The sequence below is a fragment of the Limanda limanda genome, chromosome 6 (assembly GCF_963576545.1).
Source record: "Limanda limanda chromosome 6, fLimLim1.1, whole genome shotgun sequence".
Lineage (NCBI taxonomy): Eukaryota > Metazoa > Chordata > Actinopteri > Pleuronectiformes > Pleuronectidae > Limanda > Limanda limanda.
This window is the reverse complement of record NC_083641.1, coordinates 25,516,309-25,538,238: the sequence shown is the minus strand read 5'-3', so window position 1 is coordinate 25,538,238 and position 21,930 is coordinate 25,516,309. Positions and strand designations below refer to the sequence as shown.

Sequence of the window (21,930 nt, the reverse complement as noted above, 5' to 3'; positions counted from 1 at the left end):
TAATTGTAATCCTGCACCTGTAAATGTTTGTGGACATGCCTGCCCATTACTGAGAAAATGGAAAATTATAAATGAGCGTAATAAAAAAGCATTAACCACACCAGGCACAACTCCATTTAAGGCTGACCCACAACATTTCTATCAGCACTTTAAACCCAGCATCCATTACTTACAACTGCTGTTCGCTCTCTTTAGGAGAGATGCTGAAAGACAGATTATAAATGCTTCTCTAATATGCAACCAGAAAACAAGCAGAGGAAATATCTCTGACTCAAAGTATAGATGTTGTGTCGCCTGCGGGACAGTTTGGACGATAGAATCCGAATCAACACGTCATCTGCATCAAGTTCTGTCACAACAATACCATCATCGCATTAGGTTACAAACAAGGAGGATTTACGTGACGTCCGAAGCTCCCAGGAGCAAAGCTGATGCAGTTCTCTGACTCAGGTGCTGCAGTTCTCCTCTGGCTGAATCACCCCCGTGACAACAGAACACCCCCCCCCTCTTATTGGCTTTAAGGCTTTCCTGACATGCGTGACGTGTGGTGGGTTTAAATCCCAAGAACCTCCAGGATCTGTTATCTCCTCCAGGAGCAAACGCAATTTATTAGATCTCCACCTTCCGGAAGATCACGTGTTAGATATGGGCTCCAACATGGTTGTTTTTAATTTGGAGGAGCAAAGCTGTTTTGTTCAGGAGTTTGTTAAGGTTGTGTTGAGGTTGTGTGAACATTGCAGCAGATTCTGAATCCAACAACGGGTCGAAGATGTGTTTTTCTTGTTGCATAGTTTTCTGAAGAGAGTGAACAGGACGATTTTCAACTGGGTTTGAATTTATAAAGTTTTTGAGGATATGTTATCTACACAGACCAGGATTTGGCCTCAGTCTGATGAGTTCATGAGTCGTTCTAGAGAAACTTTCTACATATGGGGAAAGATTTAACCTAAAAAACAGCATTTTTATCCCAAATATTCATAATTGCACAGAACCAGCTGACTTAGAAATACAGCTTGTTAAGTACAACTATCATTAAGGATTGAATCTCATCACAAGAGCACCTGGACTAAACCTCATTTTCATCCCCATTTTGAGACAATATGTACATTTCTAAAATCAGCTTTTCATTCTTAAGACGTGTTCTCTTGAATTGCCACTTAAGCTTAATTAAATACAATCCCATTTTGAGAGGAGAAACTTTAAATTGATGAAATGCCATCATGCGAAGAACAAACACAAATGCAGTGCTGGATAGAAAGGTGTGATTTAGAGGAAATTAGCAGTTGTCACATTGTCCATATGTTCGCAAGCCACGGATCCCAGACACATCAAGCATATGCCTCTCACTCTTCTTCAAATGACACTATTATTAAAATGTAATTACTCAGTGATAATCTATTCATCTGCATGACGGAGGAGGAGGAGAATATCCAGAACAGTAGCACACAGCAGAATGCATACCTAGGAATATATATAATATTTCCCTGGGAAGAAGAAGAGCAGTGAAAGTGGCTGGGTCTAGAAATGTCTTTTCTTCTTCTCTGGCTGATAATAAGCACAGACTTCCTCCACAGTCATCTCTGCCTGGCTTGTGCCTCTCTCATCCACCGAGTCCATTTCTCTGTGCTGGAGAGCCGTGTGTGCCCCGGCGCTCCGGCCCAGAGACACCATCTGTTTCTACTTCTCTGCGACAAACAGGATGAATCGGGCTGGAAATGTGAAATTGAAACCCTAAACGGAGCGAATGGAACTTTCTTGTGCTGGAGAGGAGAAACCTCGGCGCTGCTGCTGCACTGCGAGCTTCAGAGAAAAGTCCGGGAGGAGCAATTTCACCTCCTGCAAAATGTTTAGTGGACACAAACCTGGAGAACAGAATGAGCAAACTCCTCCTGCAAGAACTGAGTAATAACACATTTTCAAGACTTCTTCCTCTTAAACTCCAAAGCTCAATTTCCTCTGCTCTTTTACTTCAAGAATCAATGTTGGTTCTGACATGGACTGACGTGGCTAAATCCCTCCATGCAGCCCCATTCAAGCATCCCTGGGGCTTCTCTTTGTTCGAGGATGAAAAGTAAAGGTTCCAATCTCCTCACCTCTGGGCTGCTAACAACATCCTGCAGGCATGTGATGGCCGATTCTCAGGATCTCCCGGTGACAGTTTGTGACTAAACTCCACACAGAATTCTCCTCCAACTGCGAAAAGTGCCATAAAAACCGGCTTATGGACGCATTCGCTCCCAATCCCGACTTCAAAGACGTGCGCATGCTAATCAGCTTTAAATGGATGTTTCTAGGCCTCGACCTCAGATAGCTTGATCATCGACTGAGCCGACTTAAACTGTGGCTGAGAAAACAATGCTAATAGTGGATAATTATCAGCTTTTACTCCGTCTGCACTGGCTGCTCTATTCCCACTCCCATCACACACAGAGGCTGGTGAATAAACACAATGGCATGAATAAATAATGACCCCACAATCCTCTTAAGGTCCCCGAATAGTGTGGGGGGAAAAGAGACAAAAGTTTACTTTTGGTGTTTGAGAGCAAGCGGAGCCTGAAATTGTAAGCGACTCATTAGGGCTACATGTGGCTTGCCTGGGGCCTCGCTGAACAAAGATGGCGAGATCCCCATCCTGTCATTCCTTGGCACATTTTAGGCCTGGCCTAATAAAATTCAAAAGTATACCCTTAAGTAAAAGCTACACTCCCAATAAAAGATAGTAAAGAGCTAAAGCACTGCTTCAAAACAGCTGCAAAACCATCGCAGCTTCCAAACTTCTTGAATCTAAATTTTATGAGAGACGGAGTGAGGGAGTTCTGGGAGGATTGAGGCCGTAACGTTTGACTTAATTCGTACGGATTGGCCGTGCTGTGTATAAACACTGCAGTGATGTGTACGCACACCTCTGTCAAAACATTATTTCCTCCCCTCATCGTGCTCTCCAGATAGCTTACGTTAAAAAGCCCACTGTTTTTCATTTCAGACACTTTGTCAGTGTTAAAGAATTGATTTGTGAATGCCTCCCAGCTCCCACTGAGTGCATGACAGTTCAAAAGGCTATCTGAAACACATGCTGTCAAGAGGCCAGTGTTTTCTAAGTACTTCTATAATTCATGGCATGGTAAAGCCTGAGCCGGTGAGAGTCTGCAACGCGGCAAACAAGGATTGTTTATAATGGGAGTAGTTAGGAGATGTTAAGAGAAGCAAGGCTCTGACGCTGAGTTGATTACCTGAGCAAAAATATGGATCCTGATCTCGTCAGTGCAAAATATCTACCTGTATCTTTCACATCTCCTTTCCTGAAAAAATACACAAGTTCGTATGGAACACAGTGGTGAGGGCAGCGCACACTTTCATACAATTGTTGAGGCTTAGGCCAAATAACGAGGTGAGACAATTTAAATGAATCACTTCCACTGAGGCGATGAATAGAAGTGCCGTTGCCTCGGGTAGAAGGGAGTCCGAGCAACTGGAGACTTAAACAAGACAATTAATCCTTTAACATTCTGTCAATCCTGCAGTAAATCAGATTGCAAATATATTTTTTCGTTGCCGAACACTGAATATAACTCCACCACATGGTTATTTTAATTAAAGGCAGTGGTAGTGAGGAGTACCAGTATCCTGCAGCAGACCCTTTTTATTATAACATCTTTATGAGGCCTCTAGACCTTCCTTCTGACTTATAACTTTCTTATGAAGAAGATACAGTAAAACACATCTGTACGTGTCGAAACCGTGATAAACAAATAAACAAACCTGTCCTTAGTTGATCCACAGGAACAGAGCGACCAATTATTGATCAGTTAAAACAATTTGAAGTCTGATCCACAGTCCTATAATCACCGCAACTTTTATCACTTGTTATTATTGTTGTATTACTTTCCAGGATTAAATGCATCCGTGTTAAATATGTTATTTCCAAAAGCTTAGAAACAGCAACTGAGCATTAAAGTAAAACAGGTATCTTGTATTGAATCCTGTTTTCTCCACATTCAATTTTAAAGACAGATTTTTTTCTTTTTTTATATATTTAATGTCTGTTTTTCTGTTTCTTTTCACCCTCATAAATGCAGCATGTAATACGCCTGCTTTATTGCCTTGTGTATACAGAGCGCCCGTGCAACAGTAAACAACAGTGACTGGACCGAGCCGCACGAATAACGGTCCGATGAATTAATTAAAAAACAAACAAAAAACAACTTCCCTCTGTGCGTTTTTATGACGCCCCGATCAAATCACGTTTTACAGCTCTGCGGTTTTCAAGATTAAAGGGTCTGTGTGTAATGTTATGTGTCCATGAAACATATCCCCCTCCCCCATACCAATTAAATTCATCTGACTTGACGAGCAAGACTTTTCCGAGATAATTTGGCCACGAGTCTCCAATTAGAAATAGAACCACAGATTGACTGGCATCCGAGAGAGTTGGGGAAGATTTCATTCCTTAAATTATGCTACGATCTGTTTGCTTATTGACAATAAGAAAAGGATTCTTACAAATACTCTATATAAACCAAATATACGATCCTAGTATGACTCCAAGGTTGCGTGAGGTGAGGAGTCCGCTGCCTCTTCACTGTCTTTGAAGCAAGACTGACACTGAAAAGATGATGAAACCCATTACAAGGGTGGAACATGAATACATTTAATACAAAAAAAAACACCAAAGTGAAAGCCTGACCCAGGATTGAAAAGCACAGAGCGTCCGTTTAGTGTTGGCTAACAAGCCGCATCCTACAGACTCTGCTGCAAGATGAAATACGCCCGAGATCTATCCTTCCACTTCACAAAAAACTGCCCCAGACATCAGGGGTCATCGCCCGGAATGTAAACAAATGATTGTAATTTAATTTAGCAACATAAACAAGGTAAGGTCTTTGCTCCTCACTTTCCTGTTCCTGCTGTTTTCTGTAGGGTTTTTATTTAAGTCGTAATCAAGCCGCTGATATTGACATTTTGAGAACGTCTGGCTTCAGGTTGCCGTCCGGTCCCGAACTCGGCTGGAGAAATGTTTCCGTCGTTTCCCTATTGGCACCAAACGAAAAGCTCAAACTGTTAAACATCCCTGAACCACTATTAGCGCTGAGTTTGCTCAAATTGTCTCGATAGCCTCACGTTTCTCTCTATGCCCCAAAAAACTTGACTGTTCCCACAGTGCAGGCGTGGAGGTTCGGAGACGGAGAGGATGCAGCTCTGGTGCGACCTGCTGCAATTTATACGGCTGAGATAAGACTAATGTCTCTAGCGTGACAGAAGCACTTTAGGGGAACCTCTAAAGGCAGAAATCTAGAGCTTATGTCCGCGGCTATTTTCTTCAACATGCACAGGAAGTGACATTTCCCTGTGCTCTGCCACTTTCACCGGGAGCCGAATGATCCAGGGAGAACCTGAGCCGTCCGGCACAACAAGGTTTTCGGGAATCGCAAAAAAAATCCTGCGTGTGCCCCCGTTTCTAAGAAGGCTTATGTTATTTTGGAAACGTAGCAAGAAAGACAAAACCCTGAGAGAAGAAGTGGGAGTGTTGCGAATAATTAATCGCTGGGATATATGATCATCAAAGTTATCACACACACAGGATCCCGCGTCCCAGGTGGCTCCAATCGAATGCTTTCAAGTTCAAAATAAGAACTTCAGCTAATTGCTCTCACTAAAGAGAACATTTAGAATTGTCTGCAACTTTATGCCAAAAGTATATATAGTGTTACCGGCAAAGAAATATCAAATAACTGGGAAATTGGTCTGTGTCTATATCGAGCTTTTCTCGTGTTGATGACGCTCAGAGTGCATTAACGTGGTTTTGCCATAAACCCGTTCACACACAAACACACACTCTCATACACCCAGCATCTTTGTGTCTCCATTACACACAAATGGTACAACTGAGGCCACTTCTGGGTTCAGTATCTTGCCTTTGGCCGGTGGAATGGATGAACTGGGGACCGACCTTCTAGACAGTGGACGACCCACTCTACCCCCTGAGGCACAGCCGCTCACTTATATTCAATCAATTATATTGTTGTAGAAGGTCTGTAGAAATTATCTAATACATTTTATACCCAAAAAAACACCTCAGAAATGACCTGGGTACCTGCTCAGTTTATTAAGGTCAGTATTATGTGCAGATCCAGAATCAGGAGTCAGCGCACGGCTAAGCAGGGAAAGTATTCCCCCCGGACCGAGCATAAATATAACATGAGCACAGATAAGTGACTGTATGTTAAAAATGAATATTGCTGTGCAGAGGGACAGACGTGCGGATGATCCTCGGCGGACGAGGGCTCATCCGGCTCCGTGCAGCGAGACCCCTGAGCCCCCGGGTGGAAGAGGGGCCCCCATGTGCTGTTGGTTTAGTCTGTCAGAGGCACTGGCAGCGAGTGGGCATGCAACTCCACAGATAACGGCCCAAAACTGTCCACCCGGGCCTCTAAAACCCAGCAAATTAGCCTGCAAATGAGCCGGAGAATATCTCTACTAATCCATGATCTGAGCTGCGACTCTGCCAAAAAAGTCAACAAATAAATAACTTCACAAGAAATACTGGGGGTGGAAATACCCGCGGCCGGGAGCTGGGGAGCCGCTGGAGATTTCTTTGAAGCGTCATCGCTCTGCCTGATATTCTGCTGCCGCGACGCCCGTGACCGATTCGGAAACAAGCTTCCATGTCGCGCTCGATCTGGACGCAGGGAACTTACAGGAGCCGGTGTTACGGGAAACAATGTCCCCGGCAGCAGATGATCACAGTCTCCGTGTCTGTCACAGACGCCAAAAGGCGACGATGCATCAGGATACAACTGTTTTTTAACAAAAGAGATTATATTCATCTCGGCAGGACAGCGGCTCATTAGCAATCCCAACTGTGCACAGGATTTAATTGTTTCTGGGATTCTTCATAAGACAACTTGAGTCGCTTCTGTCATAACTCAGCCGATACAAATCGTACTGTTTTCACTTGATCTGGATTCAAGTGAGTTTCAAACTCTTTTGAATGATCGCTGTGTAATTCTGGAAATGGAAGCGTTTTATTAGAGAATATGGCAATATTTAGGAAAAGCTAGTTTCAGAAAAATAGGTTAATAAAAGAAACGTACAGTAATGTGAGTTACTGGTTCTGCTCTTACTGAATAATCGACAGCATTCAGAGAATTACAATCAATAGTTTGGTAAATTTAAAAAGACAATCATTCCCTATAGTCAGTTAAAATCATTTTTTTTAGACTCTGAAAATATTCAAGGTTTAAGCATCTTATATAAAAGATGTTATTTATATGTATTTATCTCTATGTAATATGAGAATAATGACATTTTAATGTGCAAAAGTTACCTGTCACTTAAACGTGCTTATATGTAAATGTGATAGTATGAATATTTTTGTTTCCTTTGCTAAAATAATATTATGATAACCACTAAATGCTTGTGTATAAAGAAATTAGAATAAAAGATGGAAAGGCTTTATGGACAAAATGTCATTTTTTCAAACAAAAACTAATGAGACTCAGTCACAATATGACTCTCAAATATGAGAATAGATGAATCTGTCTTTAATTTCATGTATAAATAATGTAATTCATAATTTGATGTGGTCATGTACCTTGTCCTGTGTGTTTAGGCACAATCAAGAAAGTCCATCTCTGTGGTCCGACCACACAGCGTTAACCTCCCCCCCCCCCCCTTATACAGGAAACGTCTAATTGGAAGTCTGATTCCCCTTCACCCCACAAGCTCCGTGTGTTGTGTTGAAGCTCCAGGGGAAAAAAGTTCAAAGATAGAAATCACATCTTAAATGTGGAATATACATCAAAGCAACGTGCTGATTCTCCTCTGGATGATGAAGGATCAGACGCTGCAGCTCTTCCTGGGTCAACTCAGGGTAAAACAAACAGAACCAGAGCCTTTTAACAGAAAAAAATAGCTCATTAAAAAAGGTTAAATTTCCTAAAATAATAATAATCACGTTGACCAATCACCCTCGAGCTCAGTAGGTGTTTTGCTATTTCACAACGGAAATGTGGCTTGGGCCAAGAATAACAGGAGCAAGTAGAGCTGAGGACAGGTTCCTTCAATACGTCCCTCTCAAACACAGCCAGGGGACTGATGTGTTCCCCCCCCGCCTCAAGTTCAAATCCACCAGAGATTTGCTTTTCAGATCCCTTCATCCTCTCAGGGCTGTGACACGCGTGGACGTACAGCACCTGTCCCTCAAACAGGAGTCACGCTATGTTCAAAGATTTAGCAACTGAGCGGCGCCCCGGAGCTTTTAACCTCGAACCCTCCAGCGGTTCAAAGTTTTGGCAGCGAGGGAATAAATCATCCTCACTGTGGGATACACAGCGTTCCACCTGTTAGGAGAAGAAGTTCTAATTATTGCTATAATATTATTTTTCTTGTTTTTTACGAGAAGCTGTAAGTATGATTCGAAAGAGACAAAGGTAATCAAGTATTAATTCGAAGCCACTATTGGTTTATTTTGTGTGATAACGTGCAAAGCAGATAAGCCTCATTAGCATAACGTAATCTGAATAATAGAAGTTGGCGTTTATATCTCTGTACGATAATCTAAGGTTCTAAGGTTTATCAGCAGTAAGGAAAGAAAACATCCTAATCTCCACAGCTGTAAACAAATCGGTGTAAAAAGAAACGCAGAAGCAAATAGGACGTGCACGATGAAGCCTGATGAAAAGGACCGGACACTTTTCATCTGACAACTCAACGTCAATAAATGTTGCTCCGCCCCCCCCCCCCCGACTAAAAGCACTATCACATCAGCAAATTAGCCGCGATTTGCTTTGAAGGTGAAAAATGTAGATTGATGACTCGAGTTTAATCACGAAGAACAAAAAAGCAGAATTGAATTAAGAAACACGACGATCATTTGTCTTCAAGTCGGTTTTTCTTCTTTTTTTTTTTTGCTTGCCACTTAATATCATTAGTCAGTGTTGTAGTCTGGTGATAAAAATGTTAAATGCTATAAAAAAACTATGAACAAAAAGCCACTACATTTATACTTTCTGTCTTATTTTTGAATGATTCTGATTATGCTTTCAAAAAAACGTCTTTCTTTCAGTGTTTCACGATCATAACTGGTTCCCTCCTCGAAAATAAAACATGAAATTGCCATTTGTATGTTTGTTATGTCCGGTCGGCTTTAATACGATTCCCTTTGAGCCGCCATAAACCATAAACACAAGAATTTATTGAGAACTTGTTGAAGTGCAGAAGGAGCCGGCCTCCATCATTCAATCTCCTTCCTGTGGATACACTCGTTTTTCAATGATGGTTGTGAATTTGACATTTGCCATCATGGCTGCTAATCATGTGTTATTGGCTGTTTCTGTTGCACATTCAGTGTTATTAACATCAATATAATTACTGCTACTGGTAGAAGTCTGCTAAAAGAAAGTGTTGTGATTCCGTCGGTGCTGAAAACCAACAGTCAAGGTCGGCGCTCGGATGGAATTTGAATGAGTTTGACAAATATCGGAGTCGATTCTGGAGACTTGAGACGCGTGTGAAGATCTCGACAGGCGCACATGTGCTCGAGAATTTTTGCAGTTATTCAAATCGAAAGGTTGTGGAAACGAACTTTCACAATAAAACATTTCAGCGGCGCTCCTGGAGGCGGTTTCCCCCGAAGCGATGCCCGAGCAGCTGGCAGGAGTCGATTCGTGAGAAATGATTCAAATTAATTAGCTTTTAAAGAAATATGTTACACTCTGGAGTCCCAAATTGGCAAAATAAAACTCCAAAAACATACTGCCCTCGTATATATGTGTTACTGGTTAGGCTGGGTTCTCTCCGTTTGGAGTTTGTATCTTCTCCTCATGTTTTCTCTAGATACTCAGGAGGTGAAGGTAACTTCAGGGGACTTTAAATGAACCATAGGTGTGTTGGACTGGTGCCTCTCGCCCATTGCCAGCTGGGATCTGCTCCAGCTCCCCCCCCAAGACCCTCAGAGGAGAGGCGTTACAGATAAGGGTTGGATTTGAGATGTTGGGTGATTCCACTCTTTGAGTTTTTGGGGTCACAGCCCCACATGCTCGAAGCACCACTTTAGATTTCTCCTTCCACATCTGTTCCAGGTTGTTCTTTCAGCCCCTGGTACATCTAAACCTTCTCCTGCTCCCTCCTCTTACTGTTTGAGCCAGTATGGATTTCCTTATGTTTCTCTCGTTCATCTTGGGTACAGGCTTTTAACCTATTAGGGGTCTAAAGCCTCGGAGCTAAATTTTACAGTAATTTTTAATTATTTGTCATTACTCAAATCCTGTTTGCTGTAGGCATATATATAGGGTACATGAACCTGTGTGTGGGAGAGTGTGTGTGTGTGTGTGTGTGTGTGTTGTGTAGTGTGTATTCCCAGGTGGAAAGGGGAAGGAAAGCAAACTCAGTACACAAACTAACCAGCCACTGGAACTAATGACATTTTGTCCGTAGAAAAACACCAGTGTCACTCACACGACCATTTTTCCCATCAAAAAGGAAAAGTGCGTAGGCCTCAGCCGCATTATTTCTCTCCACAGGTTATGGAACCCATGAATAACAAGAGTCCCTCAGCAGGCTTTTGTGGCTGCATCTCCACTGCTGGTTCTCATGGTTACAGAAATGGAATAGTCTCGCCAACACAGTGGGGGGAAGGCTGAGATTAGAGCACACATCTGGATAAGCTTTAATGGGCCCGAACTCAGAAACAGCAGCCCTCTCCCAAACAAGGCGAGTCGGCTCGGCCTCGGCTCGGCTCGGCTCGGCCTCGGTTCGGATGTGCGGTGACTCAGCAGTCACAAGCAGAATGTGTTCTTAAGGAGCTCCCTGTGGACCGGAGGCAGTACGGCTACACACATACCTCCACATACTGCATTATTAATACTAACCAACCTGCGTACACACATACAGCAAGTCATCCATACGTGTTGACAGAACACACACACATGAGCCCGGCTCGAACAGTAGGTGGGGAACATAATTGCTCGAACCCCCTGAACACTAGCGATACGAGGGGGATCACTTATGTTTTCTGTCAATCACCGGAGCAGCTAATGTTATCATCTTGTCACAGCTGGAAAACATCTGGAGTTAAGAGAAAGTCGTGTTCAGCAGGGGGTGTGGGAGGGGGGGTTACCTCACAGCATGTACAGTAACGGACGCCCTCGGAGTCACACGAGCCCTCAAAGAATATTCGCTGTTGCCTATTTGCATGAATTAAAACCAGGGTCAAGTGAGTCATACGTGAAGACGGGGGGGTAGTGGGGGGGACTGCCCAGCGGCTTGAATACATTAAAGCAGAGTAAATGGTTTGTTGATTCGCGGAGATTAAAGCACACACACAAGCAGGTCCGCTCAATGGCTTTTAATTAACTTGCCATATATAAATTGTATGTTATCAGGCATTACTGAATTAAACGCTGGAATACAAGTGCTCGTGCTGCTCGGGTGAGTGGAATAAAAAGCTACTTAGAATCTCGATTGGGTCTCTTGCAGATGCAGCGAGAAGCCGGGTGCAGCGAATACATTCCTGCAGCGTACAGCCATCCGAGGAGATTCTCTTTAATTATGTACAATGCAGCCAAAAAACCCCAAGTCCCCTGGCATCTGAGATGATCAAGCAAGGGGAGGGATGCCACGTTCTCTGCCTGAGTCATCGGGGCAAATGGATTCCACTTCCAAGAGTCATTTCTGTCAGTTATAATAAGAAGCTAATACATAATGTGACACACTCTGAAATGCAAAGCTATTCACAAGGTTCTCGGCAAGGCTGTGCAGGGGCAATTAGAATTTTCGCTGCCAGGCCCCTTGATGAGTTCGACTATCTCTGAAGTGTAATGTATGCATAATGTCGGGCAGAACTTAAATTTCACCACGGAGCAACACGATGGTAGAAAAAACGAGGGAGGATGAGGAAAAGAAAATCCCAAAACTGGCAGGAGCGCCGGTAAACACATGCAGAGAGGAGTCGGCATTTTGGACGCAAAAGGGCGGCGTGAGGAAACCCGTCTGCCAGGTGCTGCCTCCCAAATGCACTGAAAACCCTTCAAGAGCCAAATAAGCAAGACAAATAAGCGCCTGGGGGACGGAGCCGAGAATCCAAACGGTATTTCTCGCTTCCAAACAGAATTCTCTAATATCATTACTTCATCGTATGCTAATCTACCAAACTGAATACGAATACTGTATCTTCAGCAGAACCGGGCGTATCTTCTGGCTCGTTCTGGCACTCGCCACGGTTCATATTTACATATTATCTGAGCTCATGTGACCTGAGTAAGCACACAGGCTGCGTCAGGCCCTCAGGGCAAATTAGAGATACCGAGCTACGGAGAGATAAACTCCCTGCATGTGGCTGCACACTTTCCTGGCACTGATGTCATCAAGAGGAATCTGTCAGGCCAATTTCTATCAAAGTTAACGTACATAACCATGTGTTGTATGAAAGGAGAGAAGGTTAGTACTCCCCTTGACAAGGATGGAAGAGGCCCTTGTGGTCTTCAACACATATACGGTTAAGGCAATGTCACCTACTTCGTGGCATCTCTAACCAAGTTTTTTGGAGAGGCGGTGGACTAGTGGCAGAAACTTGAACTATGGGCAGAAAAGGTCTCTGGTTCGTCTCCGGTTCGACTCCACGGAGAAACAACAAAAAGACGAACCTGGATTGATCTGTCCAAAAATCCAAGAGGATTCTCCCTACCCTGTCTAGTGCCCCTGAGCAAGGCACCTTACTCCCCCAACATCTGCTCCCCGGGCGCCGTACATGGCTGCCCACTGCTCTGTGTGTCCTGCACCAGATGGGTTAAAAGCAGAGGTTTAATTTCCCTCCTTGCATGAGTGTGCCTGTGCATGTCTGTGCATGTGTGTGGGATAAATCAATGTATCTTTATCTTAAAAATAACCACGGACTCCATAAAAATAAATATAGAGGGAACAAAGTGATCTGAGAGTGATGAGTATTGTGCTTTTGCTGAAACAATAGAAGTTGTCTTTTCATTAAGAATTCAGATCCTATATATGTTGGGTCTGGAGCCAAATTCAGAGACGGTTTACAAACAGCTTTATCAATCTGTCAACTTCGATTTAGTCGGACAGAAGGAATTCCAGAGGATGAAAACACATCCAGAAATTCACACAGACGGAGAAGATGCAGCTCATGTGGTGATCGTCAAATAGAAAAAACCAATCCACAATCAACACAATCATCCTCCAGTCTCAGTGACACGCAGAGCGGTCTCGTCTGTGTTGTGTTTCTCTGTCTGCCTCGATGAACAGAAAAACATGTCGGAAGAACACGCACGTATCTGTTTCATTTCAACTCCCAAATCAAATCCACGTGGTAGAAGCAGGCGGTGTGAAGTCAGGCAGCCTGAGAAGAGCTGGCAGAGAGAAGCGAGAGAGAGAGAGAGAGAAGGAACAAGGAGCCTACCGTTCTCTGTGTTCTCGTGCTCGGTGTCGGTGAGAGTCAGGTTGGAGTTGGCCCTGCTGGAGAGGCACGAGCTGCGGCCCGACTTGGTGTTGCTGCGTCCCCATAACCGGACGGCGTGCTCCGGCGACATGATGCCGTCCGTCTCCGTGTCGGCGTCCGAGCCCACGCTGACCGAGTAGTCGCGGTGCGGCATCCCCAGGTCGCTCCGGTACGTGGCCACGTGGGACGGCAGCGCCTCCCCGAAGCCCAGGTCTCGGAGGGAGAAGTCGGCCCCTGCAGCGAGCCAATAAACACAAAAGGGCTCTGGTGATTAAACCTGCCGCTAACTGCATCACTTAACATAATGAACTGTGTTCACAGCAGAATGAAACCACAGCAGTGTCCCGGCCTTGAGACGTGGAGCAATCATCTCAAAGTTTCACAAAGCTGTGAAGTTATGTGAAGATGCAGGTGCAGGAAGTATTCTTAATTCCCCACGTGTGAGAATGTTGAGTGACTTTGTGCTATATTTGAAAATTGAGATATCTGGCACTTTAATTTTCTCTCTATCAAAGTAATAAGAATAATCTCCACGAGGCAGGAGACACAAACCTCCGTGATTTACGAATCTCAGAAGATTCAGTTCAATTTAAATAAGAAGCGCTTTGCTCTTTTTGAGTTTATCCCCCATAAAAGGTCACTGATGCATATAATTGAATATTAATATGAACTTTATATATATATATATATCTCAGCCTAAGTCCCCCATTGTTTCTCATGCCGTCCCAATCAAGAAGTATATTTTTCATACAATTGCAGAGAAGTACTCCTGAAGGATCAATAATTTATGTAAATGAGCAGGTGGAGATAAACATGAGTCCCATGCAGATTTAACACTGGCATGGAAAGTCGTGTTAATAGTTGAACTCTGCAGAGTGACCTCTACAGGGGCTGAATGTGAATTACCCAGAGACGCCTTAATGAAAATGCACTGATGCAAACATTGAGACGCGGAGCAACGTGCCCTTAAAATAATAATTGGCCTTTTCATGCCACCGTGCACCGCTAATATACTTATCGATGGACAGAACCGGTATCAATGACAATCACTTCCAGTCAGATACCAGTGCAGTGTGTGAACTACTTGGCACAGACCTTGCCGGCTGAACTCGTCCACCTCGTGATGGACCATCTCTTTGACGCGGCTCCCGTAGGCCATCCTGGAGTCGTGGTCGAAGGCCTTGAGGGTCTCGCTGGAGCTGTAGGACTTGGGGTTGGGTTTCCCATCCTCGCTGTCGGCGGAGGAGCTGGTGTAGCGGCGCTCGGTGTCCTGCCGGGCGGTGAGCGAGCGGTAGGGTCTGCGTTCCTTCACTTCCATGGCTTCCTCCGCACGCTCTTCAACATCAAACGAGGGGTTCACCACGGCGTGTTTAGTCTGAGGGATTCTGCAGAAGAGAAACACAGGAGAAACATTTTGCTGTTAGAAAAGAGGCTTTGACAAAAGGGTTGATTTTTTTAAAATGGAATCTCGGAATGCATTGTTGTTTTTTTTCCATTACACGATGTGAACAACATGTCTAAGGCAAACATTTAATCGCTTGCAACCATGAGCAACGATTACTCTGAGAGCCATCATACTAGTTCACGTTACACACAACACAGACACACAAACACACACACACACACGAGGCAATCAGGGATATAAATAAAACGCAAGTGCATGTAGGAGTCGTGCACGCAGGCCTCAGCACACAGACACATGAGGAACCACCAGGATTAGATTTAATACGACATGGCACAACAAATCTTGCTCCTATAAAAGTTTACGGTACAGGTCCCCCCACAAATATTCCATTTTATGTGACACACACAGAACTACCGGGCCGGCAGCATCGGTAAAAAGCGGCAGGTGTCCCTCCATGAAATGTGTTGTTTATATGTTAGAAATCATCACTGGCCGGGAAAGAAAAAACCGAGGAGCCGAACAAATCCAGGGCTAAACCGAACCAGCAGAGATGATTATAATCCAAAACATAAAACTACAAATGTCAAATAGCACACGGAGAACAAGATCAATAGAGAGGGGGGGTGGGGATGGGGGGATTTCAGCACTTAGCACTGAGCTGCTTTGGATTTTTCTTGTATTGAAGGACACAAGATTGAATAATCAGGAAAATAAAAGACACGTGATTTAATACAATATCTAGTATAAGTGTTCTTGGTTTTGCTCTCTCTGTATTTATCTATATATACACACACAAATACAAATATTCTCATTTAAAACAAACGTGACACAAAGAGACTCTATCATCTCACTGCAACATAACAAAAATGTGATAAATGAGTAGTATATATTATTGTAAATGTCGAGGAAACAGCTCATTCCGAGCGACCACATGGTTTAGAGACTATCGAGTTGGATTAACAGATGTCAATACGGATGTAAACTTGATTAAAGGCTCGGTGGCTGTTTACTCCGAAGCTCATTTACTGACCATCAGGGATTAATGAGCCAGGTATCGCAGAATTACTGTATATTTCCCTATTGCGTCCAAATGCAATGACACGACAATCTATCCGTGGTCACTGGTCATGAGAAGCGTTTTATTCATCTGCTCCTACACCACTCGCTCACCACCCTCGAAGAGTCAACACACAAAGAGGAACACAGCTCCTTTAAAAATAGGTTTTTACTGACAGTATGGCCGTGTTGTTCACTCAGGGATTTCTCCTCCAGATAAGCTCTTTATGAATTCTGTGCCGGACAAACCAGTAAACAATAATCCCCAGTGAACTATATCTGCCCCTGCTTCCAAAAAAAAAAAAAAAAAAACTTTGTATTTAAGACGCCATTGTTGGGTTTGTGGGTTTCTTTTCGTTCGTATTGACAGCTGAAAAGATCCCAATGATTAATGACTTGGGGGCTCAATGGGCCTCAATAGCAGGAGCTCCGCCCCATGGGGGGTGGGGAGGGTGGGGAGGGTGGGGAGGGTGGGGGGGTGTTCCCACTCTGCAGCCGCGAGAGCACTTCAGCTGCTCTCAAGATTTCAGATGCGGCTTGTAGGGGTTTGCTAATTTTTTGTTACCTTTTGCTCAGGATCCTTGATGCTATGCAAATGTGAGCGAGCAGAGAGCAAGCAGCTTTCTAAAGTTTTGAAGAAGGTTCTGTAAAGTTTATTGTTTTTGTTTCCAAAGAGCTCAGGGCTCCGGCCATCTCCGCTCCACCGAGGCTGCCGTTCCTCCTCATTATTAATCGGCTGGTATGCAACCAGACGTACCTTTGAGGCCCTGGGAAACCGAGAGAAGTGTTTCAATGAAGCAACAGGCCGGCCACAAAGACGGATGATATGCGATGCAAATGCAGGATCCTGGAAACGCGTCCACCTCATGTGCAGCTGTAAGAGCTTTCACACGAAAAGAGGAAAGTGTAGAAGCCGAACAGCGTTTGTTCGTCGTAAATCGGCAACATCTGGCATTATTATTACAATTCAGCGCCAGACAGAAAAGCTGTTGTTTTTGTTCATCTGTCTATGTCTAAATCCTGAGAGAAAGAGCCAAAACAGACAAAACGCCAGCATTGTATTAACTGTACTGGTACGTGAGGATAATAAACAGAAGGTTTTATTTAACCGAGGTGTCTCTACGTGCCTTCATAAGTAATAATAAGAGGGTTATTTTTAAAGTGTTTTTCTCATCTCAAGCTAACACATAAGGTGGCAGGAAAAAGTAGCTTGAAACACGGAAAGAAAAAAGGTTAATGAGGGCACGTTCACAAAGGCTCGGTTGGAAAAAGTTATTTACAAAGACCAGTGCAAAATTGACTTCCGTGAACTGAAATCTCTGAAATGAAGATAACAATCGAATGCTGTTATTTCAAAGACAATGTTCCCTCCGCAGCCTGAGAGCTGCAGGAGCTCCAGCGCTGCAGAGAAGGAGACGACCGCCCCTATCTATGCAATGATCCAAAATCAATTGAAGTCTCTCTGGATAGACAAAAGAAATGATGGATGGTCTGTTTCCCCCCCGTTAAAACAACTGCAGACTCTACATTTCTGAATTGCATTGTCTACAACCGGCCGGGGGAAGAGTCAGGTTTGTCTGTGCGTGTAAAGCAAGTGTACGGCAGCTGTGAGCCGACCAATAATGTGCTTCTGCAGAGCGAGTGCTGCCGGCAGCGACGAACAATGAATTGTGTCGATTGGATGTCATCACATGCAGCGATGTTGCGTTAGATCGTTGTGTGTTGGACCGCGTGTGTGAAGGTTGCGGCTGCAGACTCCAGTATTGATTTTTACTAATAATGTGATCAACGAGAAGAGTTCGGCAGCTTTAGAAAACTCGCCTTGCACAGAATACTGATGCCAGCAAAAAAATCATAATTACCTGCAATTAAACAGCACAACGAGCAATTTGACTAATGAAGTGTTTTAGTGTGTGTGAGTTGTTTCCTCTCAGTTGCGTGGGTGTGGGGCAGCAGGGTCGGTGTGTGTGTGTCTCTTCCTGTTCTCCCTGCATGCACAGGACGTGCCAACTGATTTTGGCCGGAGCATAGCAGCGCGGCTCCCCCCCCCCCAAGCCAACACAAATACCCGTGATTGACTGAGTGACAGACTCACACCACTGGTGGGCCGGCAGAAAACTGTCGGAGGAGTTGATTTTTCAAGAAATAAGTTGCTGCGAACAGTTTCCTATTACGTCATCCGGGAGCCTGGCTTGTTCCTGTCGGCTGCTCCGATGCCCTCAGCTCGGCTCCGCCCGTCTATTAACAACCTGCAGGCCTGTCATGGGAGCGTGCACAGCTACAGCGGGAACAGGTGTTAGCCGAGTTAACACCGGCTGACAGCGGCCGAGGAGACTTAGGTGCAACCGAGAGTTTTTAGATTGTCCACGGTTTGTCGACGAAGCAGAAATGAATGATTTTGGCATTATTCTGCACGTGCAATTCAGCGAATTTGATAAATAGATTAGATTAGATTAGATTAGATTAGATTAGATTCAACTTTATTGTCATTGCACAGTACAAGTACTTATACAACGAAATGCAGTTTAGCGTCTAACCAGAAGTGCAAAAAAGGCAGTAAAAGTGCAGAGTATTGTGCATATTAAAGTGAAAATGTAAATAAATAAGATCTGTACAGTAGAAATATATATGGAATATTACAGTATTAACAGGAATTGTAAGATGTAAGGACGATGAATACACTATGAGCAGGATAAAAATATAAATATATATAATTATGAATATACTATAGGCGTTGTAATACAGTAGTAAAAACAAAGTAACAGTCAGTGCAAATGTACGAATGTGAAAATGTTCAGTTGTTGGAGGAGGGGGTGTGGCAGTCCAAGCCAGGGTGGAGGGGGGAAGTATAGTCAGTGGAGAAGGATTGTGTGTGTGTGTGTGGGGGGGTGGGGAGTAACATAATTATGAGTTAAATAATAGCAATGAAAACTATTTACATCGACTAAGCTAACTTACCAATGTTCACACTAGTTAGATAACATCACCACAACATGCAAGCTGCTAAAAATTAGGTGGCATATCAACAACATCTTATATATATAATCAAATGTATTCTCAATCTGTTCTGGTAATGGGATTCATGACGTGTACATGACTGAAAGCAATTATTTAGATTATAAAATACAGAAATACCAAACAAGTATAGGAAGCAAACCATGTAAAAGCTATAACATTATGATAATCAGCAAATCTGCACTATGCTAAAAGCACATCATCATAAATAAGTTCATGAGAAAAGCTTCATCAGAAATGATTTAATTGTCGGTTCAGGGAAGCTAACGAACATTACACAAGCTGTAGCATGAAAGGAGTGGAGTTGGAACAGACAGCTTTTCATCACTAGCCTCTGCGTTTCCTCTGCCTGGTCTTGACAGATCATTTTTCATCCTTTGTGTATGATTCCTCTGCTTGTGATCATAGATTAAGACCAATTTAATACAGAGTACACCCGACAGAAAGCAAAGTTTAAACTCTCTTGTGGAAAAACATATTTTAAAGTGGTGCCGGTGCCAAAAAAGAAAGAAAATAACCATTTTCAACCGAGGCTTTTATTTCCTATAGGTTAAACTGACATTACACTTATATGTTAAAAAGTCTTAAATCATGTATCTGTATCACTGTAGATCTTTGCGTAAACCGTCAATTCAGTGGTGGGACTGAGGTTAAACAGACACTCATTTACAAGAACAAGAAGGTGCAATAAGGAGTATCTTTAGTATCAATCAATACTTATTAGTGTTTGATTACTTAACTTACTTACTTAAAAACCTAAATTCAGTTTTTATATGTATAATGTGTACTTGCTGTATATTTGATGATCATGTACCTCTGACAAAACTAAGGACAATGTCGAGATTTCAGTTTAAGTTATTTTCTGAATTGGTTTTAATTTATTTGGCACATCCTGACTCCTGAAAATCGAGGGATTGCCAAACGCAAAAATGCAAAGAGGTTTCTGACTTTACAGCCGCAGACGATTCAATTGCAGCTTCTACAAAATCTGTCAAACTACCCCATAAAACCACCCCCCCACAGTGTGAGCGGCGGGTTGCCCAGCCCACTCGCCGGGGTTTCTGCCGGCCAGCCTGTTGTGACCGTTGCCCCAGTGTCAGGAGTTAGTTAAATACGGGATCTAAATAGGTGGGAGGAGTTTGGGCTACCATATAAATGCAAATGGCTGCGTACCATCCATCAGACAATTAGCAGTGTGCTGAGAATTGCTATTCAGTGCCGCTGCATATAAATCTAACCTTCCCTCTCGGAGCCAAGCCCTGTTCTCCATGATAATTAGCCGTCGGCTGCTTTTTATACATGTCGTCGATTTTTCAAAACATGCAGAAACCCGGGGACTAAATGTGAACTAACAACAAAAAGCAGCGGAACACAGAGGGTGACGTTGTTCAGCATAATCTCAAATGATTACTTGTCTGTGAAATCACTTAATTACGATTGATCACTAACATCGAGACGTAATGCGTTGCTGATTAGCGATGACAGGTTTCAGACAGACGACGGCTGATGTTCTGAGCGCGAGCTTTAAACGTGATCGCGGCTCCGCAGCTCACGCAGAACAAAGCAACATTCCGTCAAATCCTCAACTGTTTAATAAGCGCGTGACACCGTATTAAAATAACTTGTGTGTACATATTTATAGAAGGAGTGAAAGGCTCGCTGGCAGTTAGCTCACACACTGCACACACACACACACACACACACCCGAGCAGCCTTTAGAGCAGCGTGGAGGGAATTTGGGCAGATATCAAGAACATTGTCTACAAGGTCCATTGAGAGGGAAGGAAAACTCCAAACAGGCCCCACTTACTTCTTCTCTGCAGATCTTTCACATGCCGAGGCTCTTTAGAAAGAAAAGCCTCCTTGGTCAACAGAAAGGTGTGTTTTCAATGGAGACTTTGGTAGATGGGGCGGGTATAGGAGGGTGGGGGGTGCTGAATCGCTTGCCAAACAAAACTGAATTGGGAGGGAGGGGGGAGAACAGCGGTGGGGTATTTCTGCAGCCACCTCCTTGCGGGATCAAAAGCGAGCGATGGAACAGAATGAGTAAAAAGGCCTGAGCGTAAACACAAGTAGCCTGGGAGCTCGGCTGCAGCACGCTCCGTGCTACTAATCACTCTGAGCAATTCAAGGTTTAGTCCTGACAGAGGGAGCAGCCAATGGAATAATGCTTTTAAATCAGCCTGGTAAATAAGAGAGAGGAGAAGCAAGTCTCTCTATTCACATTCTGCACCGATGTTTGCCCCTGACCTTCGCTTAATACAGCAAAAACTTTAGCAGTGATCACGTCGGGCTGAGATTTCCACTCATCCGATATCAATATTGCTGCTAAACGATAATACGTTACTAGGTTTTGCTGAATTGATGCTGCAGATCCAGAGTAGATCTAGAGTCACGAATTCTAAAAGGATTTAATGTAAAAGAACAAATCTTCTGAACGGTAGGTTGACGCGTTTGTGTTTTCAAGCCTGGCCAGCGAGTGCAGAGGTCGCCCAGGTAACGACCTGTCTCTCAGTAGGATACAATTAATACTCATTATACTGCAGTATAAAAAAAACTACAGATCGCCTGCAGTCGAACCAAACCTAATACCCAGTGAGTAATAATCAACTTAGTGTGAATCTGTAACTGTCAGACTTGCTGGTACGAGTATTTGAAGGTTTGCAGCTGTCGCCTCAGGAAAGTCCACGACCAACATGCTGGAGAATAATTGATGCTGTGACTTCAATATTTTAAGTGCCGATGAAACGCCTCAGGGGTCGAGTCACCGGACACAACACATTTTTCTTCCTGCAGGTAAATTACCTGAGTCTCCTATGCAAGGTTTTGAGAGACGTGCCCCCGGTGCATTGGAGGTGAATGGATTTTTTTTATAATTTATGCTGCTCATACAGGTTTGAAAAATTACTTTAACGAGGCAACGTCGCAATCAATCTGAATAGTTGATGGACCGTGCTGTCAATTGGACTTCAGCTATAAAAGGTTGAAGTCTTTGAAAGTTGTG

The 21,930-nt window shown here is 43.7% G+C and overlaps 1 protein-coding gene and 1 non-coding gene across 7 annotated transcripts in view; one reads left to right on the top strand and one right to left on the bottom strand.

Moving 5' to 3' along the window:
* Positions 1–14,768, bottom strand: part of tenm4 (teneurin transmembrane protein 4) — a 135,388-nt gene extending 120,620 nt beyond the window's left edge. For 4 of the 6 annotated variants that reach the window (XM_061073113.1, XM_061073114.1, XM_061073110.1 and 1 more), the window contains exons 1-2: positions 14,546–14,768; positions 13,412–13,684 (exon numbers count right to left, since the gene is read on the bottom strand). In XM_061073113.1, coding sequence (XP_060929096.1) covers positions 13,412–13,684; positions 14,546–14,768 — 496 coding nt within the window. The remainder of the gene's footprint in view (positions 1–13,411; positions 13,685–14,545) is intronic. The other 2 variants (XM_061073115.1, XM_061073116.1) reach the window with 1 other exon arrangement.
* On the top strand, positions 12,414–12,541 carry LOC133004053 (U6atac minor spliceosomal RNA). Its single transcript, XR_009678334.1, has one exon. It is a non-coding gene; the product is annotated as a U6atac minor spliceosomal RNA (small nuclear RNA).
* Positions 14,769–21,930: the final 7,162 nt, after the last annotated feature.